General features: G+C 37.3%; 1 protein-coding gene across 2 annotated transcripts; it reads right to left on the bottom strand.

Moving 5' to 3' along the window:
- Positions 1-924: 924 nt before the first annotated feature.
- Positions 925-7,898, bottom strand: LOC102693230 (C-C chemokine receptor type 9-like). 2 transcript variants are annotated; one of them, XM_015354627.2, is made up of 3 exons: positions 7,795-7,898; positions 6,731-6,807; positions 925-2,835 (listed from the first exon to the last, which is right to left on the bottom strand). In XM_015354627.2, exons 2-3 carry the CDS (start codon positions 6,752-6,754, stop codon positions 1,777-1,779), a joined length of 1,083 nt encoding a protein of 360 aa, XP_015210113.1. In that variant the 5' UTR covers positions 6,755-6,807; positions 7,795-7,898; the 3' UTR covers positions 925-1,776. The 2 variants fall into 2 exon arrangements, with proteins under 2 accessions (XP_015210113.1, XP_015210114.1); XM_015354628.2 differs by having other exon boundaries at positions 6,731-6,841; positions 7,795-7,886.
- Between the last annotated feature and the right edge of the window lie 678 nt (positions 7,899-8,576).

Below are 8,576 nucleotides of genomic sequence, written 5' to 3'. Positions count from 1 at the left end.
CTCAACCGGAACTCCTATTGGTTCAGGACAGTGCCCGAATTTAGATTTTATTTTTGGAGACTAGATATTCTTTTTTAGCTCTGTATGGAATATACAATTCTCATATATCAGCCTACTGAATTAACATTCATCCACCCCTTTTCCATCCGCTTTATCCAATATAGGATCATGTAAGAGTCAGAGTGTATCCCGACAAGTAATGGGTGCAAAGCTGGATACACACTGGATGGAGTGCCAGTCCATCATAGGGCACACAGGTACACTCACACCAGCGCCAGTTTTCCCAGAAGCCAATAAACCGGCCACCATGTCTTTGAACTGTGGGAAGAAACTGGAGCACCCAGAGGAAACACATACAAACACAATGAGACTGCACAATGTCACACTGCACAACATAGCACAATGAGGTGCTATCTGCACCCTAGGAATTGAACCCTGGGTCCCTGCACTGCGACACTATTACCCCTATTATATTCATCTCATATTTTAATTGTAACTTTTCCTATGGATGAGTAAAGTTTCAGTTATTTATAAATACCATATGAAGCGAATGTCGAGTGCAAAATCATTCTAAATCGAAAATTTGGTTGTGAAATTTGGAGAAAATTTCTGGTGGTCATAATGCTTGTGTCGATGTCAGAAATAAGAGAGCAAACTTCACTTGCTCTTTTTGGCATCTTTAGGTCTGAACAACACACATATCGTAGAATACAAAAAGTATCATTTAAATAAATTCAATGAAGCTGAACTAGAAGTTAAACAGATGTAATTCAAATGTCTGACTATCTGGGCATATCAGCTTCTATGTGTGTTGTCTGATGCTAAAAGAGAACTTCAACTGATCATGAATTTTCAAAACAATAGATTTTCAGATTTCTTTGGTACACTGACATGGAATTAAAGAAAACCGTGTTAGAAAGTATGTAAAAATATTCATGTTTTTAATTATGAAGAAGCAGTCTTTTAAATGGTGTTATATACAAATTTCAGACTAATGAAGAGAAATACTATTCACATAATTCAAAGTCCTGGGTACCTATACTGTACAGTACATACTGTAGAAGGAAATCATACATTAAATAATTGTTAGATCAAGGCAATGGAAAGACCAGACAGAGCAGTTACAAAGTCATAATAATACCAAAAAAAAATGCATCCTTTAACATCAGTAGGTTCATGCTTATAAAATTGAATTAATGCTGTTCTTTTTAAACTGTTCTGTTTAAACAGCTGTTCAATACCTCTAGAAATAGTTACCCACTCCTAAAAAGTATGATCTTTTAAACTTGTATATCTTTCAATAGCCTATACATGACATAATAATTACATGTGAGCATTCACACCCACTTTTGATTCATTGTATTCACTTGTATTTGATTCAAGTAAAGTATTGATCAGGCTATAAAGAGCTGCTGCAGTGACTTCTTAATTCTTATAAGCAGCCATCTAAACAGCAATAGTTGATAGTAGTTAAATTAGTTGATTTCATACTGAATTAACCCTTACAGGACTGTGGTCCTTTGACACCTGTTTTATGCTTTCTGACAAGTTATTCCAGACACCTAAAATTCAGGAAAGTTCACCCAGAAGCAATGCATAAAAGTCTCATATACAAATGACCTAATCTTTTTTTGTATCTCAGCCTGGACGTGCTTGACTCAGACCAGTGAAACATTGCAGCTCCTGGTGAGAGCTTTACATTTCTAGCTCTTTCAGGACAACAGCATGTGTCAGGACAGACACCATAATATTCCAGATAAACTTTGAGTGGGGAAACTATAATGATAATGGACCTGAAAGCTCAGTCTCTGACACTGTACGTTTGGAACTGGAGGACCATTTGTACATTGTGTTCTGACTTACGCAGCCCATTAACCTAAAGATTCTTACCAGATCATGTCTGAATCGCACACCAATGAAGGCATACAAGATTGGATTCAAACAGCTGTGCATGTATGCCAAGCTCTGCATTATTTGATGTGCAATGTCAAACTTCATGGAGAGGTCACAGTCAGTGATGGTGACATTGGTAGCGTCTATGGCCTTAACTACCAAAGCACCATTGTAGGGAAGCTGGGAAAGAATAAAGACAGCTACAATTGCCAATATGACTCTCAGCGCTTTGTGTTTTTCAAAATTTTTAGCTTGCAGAAGGGTCTGCACAATCACAGAGTAGCAGAACAGCATGACAGCAACAGGAATACAAAAGCCTACACTGATTTGGATGGCAAGGACAAGTATTTTGGTGGAATTGTTATCAACGCTTGGATAGACCATTTTACAGAAAGATTCTTTGCCATCGTAGTCTTTTTTGTCTTGGGCAAAAATCAACTCTGGCAATGAAAGGGCTATAGCGCACAGCCAAACACCAACACACACCAACTTGCTGTAACAGAATTGCTTGAATTTGAAGTTCTGTGACTTTGCAGCTCGGACAATAGCAATGTACCTGTCAACACTGATACAAGTCAGCAAGAGCATGCTGCTGAAGAAGTTAATTTTGTACATGCCGGACACAAGTTTACACATCACAGTCCCAAAGCTCCAACCACTGGTGGCTTCTGATGCCCAAAAGGGCAGGGTGAACAGGAAAAACAGATCAGCAATGGCCAGGTTCAACAGATACATGTCTGTCATTGTCCTCAGTCTGTGCTTTATGTGGACATATATAGCAACAACCAGCAGGTTGCCCACGGCTCCAAGCAGACAAATGATCCAGTACAGTGGGGGTTCGTAGTATCCACGGAATGCCCTGACGCGACTCTTGTCACACATGCCACTTGGGATGTCCTCAGGCGTGGTTCCATCGTCATAATACTCATCAGTTGAAAAAAACTGAAATACAAAAGTACAAGATATGAATGTCTGTGTGGGTGGAAACAACCATCGCCTGCCTTTTCTCAGAAAAGTTTAGCTATAAAAATAGCTATGATTACCAACTCTTTTGTTTAAGAAGTTTCTCTTCCTTTCATTTTAATTACAGTACATACAGTGCACGGTAGCCTCCATAACTCTGCACTCAATGTACTCAGTGTGTGTAAGACATCTACCCTTGCCTCTTAGACACTTTTAATGGAGTTCAGGATTCAAGCATGAAAGAGAAGACCACAACTTTCAGCTTCTCTTTATAAATATGTGTCATTAAATCTTCCTTGCCTGCATTACTACTATATTTCCAGCATCGCCAACAGTGTCTTTAGACGTCCTCCTTCATTTTATTCTATATGGGAGGTTCTGACTTCATCCTTCTCATGGTCGGTTCTTCATCCCTTAGCCAAAAAACATTATATGCCCTTGTCATAATCACATAAATAAATTAAGATGTGTGGGATATTGACTCCCACCTAAAAAAAATTCTGATTTTGTAAACTTTTCTGACTGCACATTTTGTGCGGACAATCATACAATAGTTTTTACAATGTTCTGTAAGCAAATTAAATCATAGGACTGTTATCAGTTTCTCCTTAGCGTGATTCTCATCGCTCTGTATCCCAACATCTGATTAAGTATGTGTGAACAGCAGGGTATTTCCTGCACATTTTTCAACTGTCTAGTCATTCTTAACTGTGTTAAAGATTTGTGGTCAACTACCGTTACTCACACTAGAAAGAAACTAGAATGACTCAAATCAGAATGATTGACTGATAGCTATGACTGAAATCACTAACATTTTGTCTACGTTAACAGTCGTTACTAACCAAAACCTCAGCTTGGCATTTAGTTTTGATCATGCGCACAACTACTCATCATGAGAGGGTGTGTATAAATATGTAAGAGGATATTTATTCATAATTAAGTGATTAAAATACATGCACAAAAATAGAAATGTTGATTTGTCATATTGATGTTTAATGTTAGTAAGTATTTTTGTTATTTTCATTACTGAGTGTAACTCCTCATGCTGTTAGAAAAACGTTTGGTATATCTAACTCCTTCTGATTATCAACAGAAGTGCAGTGCAAATTGTTTTTGCAAATGTTACCAAGAGAGTCTACTGAGGTACAAGACTGCAAACAAAGGAAACTACTGCAGCAATGAATTTCACTATTACAGTTAGAAATGGAAAAACAAATGTTTATCTCGTGTTCAGATTAGATGTGGCCCACCCACGTGCAAATGATTACGAAGCTAACTGTATGTAAATGTTTGGATAGGTCACCACAGCTTCTTTCATCGCATAATTGTGATACAGTATCAGGCACTGGGTACATTCTTCAGTACCCTCTGACAAACTCATCTCCCCCCTCCACTCTTCCCCCTTCACTTAGGTGCACTGCTTGAAAAAAACCCACGGTCTTTACCACATCCCTCTTTTCTACGTTAGGCATGTCTGATTGCTTAGCAACGGTTCCAGCACAAAGGAAGACACATAACCTAAATTATTAATTTAGTGAGTGCTTGACTGTTAAAATGGGGAATTTTTGTACCCAAGCAACACAATTACAAGACATTGACATAAAAATAAGCGGCTGCCAATTCATATAATTGATGTTTATTTCTATAAACCTTCTGATTCAATTTTAAAATGCCTGAAAATCACTTAAAAAGTGCAGCCACAATCCATTCTTTTTATGCATTATGGAGTTTATCATTTATTTGCTCTTGCTGAAGAAGTGAGGAGTAGAACTGCTTGAAGAGACTTTAAATTTGTCTCCATAATTCCCATAGGTATTCTTTGCAATTTCAATTCAATTTCCATTTCACTAGTCTCCTTGATGAGCACTAATTGTAAGATGAAACACCTGCCAATGACTACTAATTTTGATTTAGACCATGCAAAAGTCTCTTTAGATGGTTGCACTGTCTTAAGTGTAATGAAACAGTAAGGGTTAATTGACATTAATTCCTATTATATGTTGTATCTACAGTATACTGTCCATGGTTGTTAACTTTGACATTATATTTGATGTCTATTTAGATCTGCATTGCAATGTTGTGAAATGACAGAATAAAGATATATTCCTTACAAGACAGATACAGTAAGTAGGTACAGGGACATACAGTACAGAGGTTAATTTCACCATGAAAAGTAAAAAGACAATAATGGTTTGCCTGTGGAGCCTTCTAGAGGTGATCTACACACACTTCAAGAAAGCTCCTAGGAAAATGTTTTGTTCATTTTTCTTTTCACTTCTGTGTGTGCAATTCACTTCTACTTGTTCTGTTCAGATCACATGTACACTCTATCTGCACAAAGATATATATTGTAACACATGCGGCCGCCACTGCAGGTTGTGTGAGCCGGCTTGCCAGCGCAGTGACGTCACCACCCTTCCCTGTGAATAGCAGGGGCCTCAGCCACCAGGCTGACGGGAGATCTCACTTTAGCTCAGCTGGCTGCTTCTCTGTTGACTGATGCCGGAGGACTGGGTTCGAGTCCCTAGCGGTGGGGGGCTGACCGTGGGCAGCAGTGGCAAGGGTCCATACCCACGTAAACCAGAGAGTGCTACACTATATATATTCCACCACCATTGACTGTCATATATTCTGAAATGCAACAGTGGTTAATACTCAGCTTCTTAACTGCTTTTCTGATCTTGATGTGTTTCACAGGAATAGAACGCTAATTATAAAAATAACTCTGACACAGGAGCTACTGTAACACAAACAGACCGGAAGGAAGTCAACAGAAAAAAACTAAGAACACTGCTGGAAATTAAGTGCATGTGTGTCCACTATTTACTATAACATTAAAACATTAATGGGCATTTATTATATGTGTTTATGTTATTGTTTTATCTTGAATTATGTGTAACTCTAAACATAGCTTCCTATTTAAAACTATAATCCCCAAAACAGTCCCAAAATTGATACAGTACCTGCATACTCATTAGTCTTAAACCCATCAAGAAAGCAAAAAACATTAAATCTTTCTTTCACTTGCATTGCTTTGGTCTTGACTTCTTTATACTTACATCTTTGGGCAGTCCCAAGGTGAATCAAAGGATGTAAGTATTAAGGAGATATAATTATTTTGCCTAATACATAAATGCATATACAAACAAAGAAGAGTTGCATTGGCTGCAATAAATACTTGCATTATACTTTTTTTGAAATTCTACACTATTGACCTTTCCATTTTGCTATACCCTTGCAAGGAAAAGGCAGAGACATTTTCTGCCACTGCAGAAAAAATACAGTAGGTACTATACTACTCCAGCTTTGTCTTAAAGGAATACAATTCACTTATTTTGTGACTAAAACTTTAGCATTATTTTCTTTACTTCTGCTGAGATACCTGGCCGTATTTTCAGGAAGGATTGAGTTAGGCTTACAGGAGCCAGAGCTACTGTGGGGAACGAAAGTGACTGCCTCTGAACCTCTCAACACATATACTGTACAGTAGTATGCACACTGCCATGCTAGATTACTGTCAAAACAGTATAGAGTACTAATAGATTAGTACGAAAATAAAAAGGTAGGCTCATGTCACCCTTAAAAATTGTACTTACATCAATAATTCTGTACTTCAAATAGCTTTTTGGTATCCTTAAGAAGTCTTTTCTTCTACACATTACTTCTACTTTGTAACCAATGATCAGCCACCAAATCAATAGCACACATTGCAAACCATGAAGCTTTGATGGTAGAAGCTACCTTTTCACCTTCAGGCTAATTGAGTGAATAGGGTTTCAGATTTATAGAATAAGGACTACTTGCTGTCTGTTACATATTCCATAACAGGAAATATATTCGTGTTAAACAATGTTGGCTTCGACACCATACTTACATTAGTTGTCGTAGTAGTCATCATTTCTTCCCCCAAAACAAGGTACTGGCTGTCGGGTATTGGTAGTCAGAAAAATGCTAGAACACAAGGAAAAGAAAGATTGCTTTTCCACTATAGAGTGGAAGAGGAAGGCAAAACACGCCATCAGTATTTTGAGGACTCTTCTTAATTATATCAGAGTAATTTTATTTTATCCAAATTACTGTTTTTTTAAAGTTAATCGAGCCATAATTGTTACGTTAGCTGGAAACTAATGACTGATAAAAACACATCGCGCCCCACTTCCTGTAGTTTTACCAATTCTATACTGTATACTGTTTATTCTATACTGAACAGGCATCAACCTCAATAGAAATCAGACAAACTAAGACATGATTTGATCACTGAGTAGGTGCTGCCACGCAAAACACAAAAGCCCTTCCATTAAAACTAAAATTCTTATTATATCATATGAGAATACAATTATTTTAAAATCGGAGACGAAATAATCCTAATTTAGTATCTATTTTCTTTAACTGGGTATTTCAACGGACAAAAAAAATCTTCTCTGTTCTATAGAACATTTTTTTCTGGCGCAGTACTCCGCATATTATGACTGAGTGAAAACCCGTTCTCTTCAGCATCTTTATTAAGCTCCCGGAGTCAGATTTGTGCGTGCTGTAGAGTACAGTATGTCCCATAGTGTTAGGAGCCGCACAGCACAGCGCACATTGAACAAAGCCCACGTTTTTCATCCTCCTGGGCGGTCCACGCCTTGTATTACGAATGATTTAAGCTCCTCATTATGAAATACTATAGACATACACGCAATTAGCACCCTTCTTCAGTACAATCGGATGGACAAAGAATTGCTTTGATAAAAACATTTTGTTAAATAAAAAGTAGAGATAAAAAATAATAATGTCCTCGAAAAATTCTACACCTTTCACCCCAAACCCTCTAAAATTCTAAAATAACTTTTTTTTTTACGTGTCTACTCATTCTATCGGTAACGCCGCAAAAATGGTTTTAGATTTCCTAGCATGCAACTTGCAAAACGTATTCACAGGAGCAACAGTACTTACAACAGTTGTACTATATATATTGATGTACTTGCAGAACCCGGACGCTGGAGGAAGTGTACCTTCTCTGCTTTCTGTTTTTTTTTTTGTCTTATGAATATGCCCTTCGTATTGTGCGCTTTATATTGCTTTGTCAATCACATGACGCAAGCGATGTCCCAGCGTCGTTTATAGCTGAAACGCAAACACCATGGGTATTTTTTGTCTTTACCATTCATACCACAGGAGCTCTCGTCATGAAAGTGAAACCGAGATAAATTTGTCACGAAACATGCGTTTTTTCTATATTGTACCTTTTTATTCATTTTACCGCTTTTAAGTTTCAGATTTTGGCGCACTACTTATGCAATCTGGACTAGCGTTTGCAAACCACTTGACATTTTTATATGTATTTTTTGTTACATCTTTATGTTATAAATTGTGGAGTAAACCGCACAATACCACGACATCTAGCATGTACTATATGTAACTTAATTTTCCTGCAGGACAATTTTCCAGAATTTGTTATATGCAACAATATAGTTATTGCAATAAGTGTAATTGAGTCATTGAAATTGATGACTCCAGAAATACTTCGTCCACAACAGGACAATATGTCTGTTTTACAAAATCTGGAGCTAGATTGGACGTTATTTAATCTTATAAAAGCTACCATGGTTTGATACACGTGTTTTTAGATTGATTTCAATTGGGCACGTTATTTTAATTAACTGAACAACGTTATAAGATCCTTCTCTTTGCCCCCTACACGCGCGTTAAAAATACCAGATTTTTACTTCCATAAA

The sequence above is a fragment of the Lepisosteus oculatus genome, chromosome 6 (assembly GCF_040954835.1).
Source record: "Lepisosteus oculatus isolate fLepOcu1 chromosome 6, fLepOcu1.hap2, whole genome shotgun sequence".
Taxonomy (NCBI): Eukaryota; Metazoa; Chordata; class Actinopteri; order Semionotiformes; family Lepisosteidae; genus Lepisosteus; species Lepisosteus oculatus.
The sequence above is the reverse complement of the archived record's forward strand: the minus strand, read 5'-3'. Positions and strand labels throughout refer to the sequence as shown.

Bases quoted from the DNA above. Each gene is read 5' to 3' on its own strand.
- LOC102693230 (XM_015354627.2), bottom strand. From the start codon at position 6,754: ATGATGACTACTACGACAACTAAT. The intron at 2,836-6,730 runs GTAAGTATGGTG...TTTGTATTTCAG, and splicing joins TGACTACTACGACAACTAAT to TTTTTTTCAACTGATGAGTA.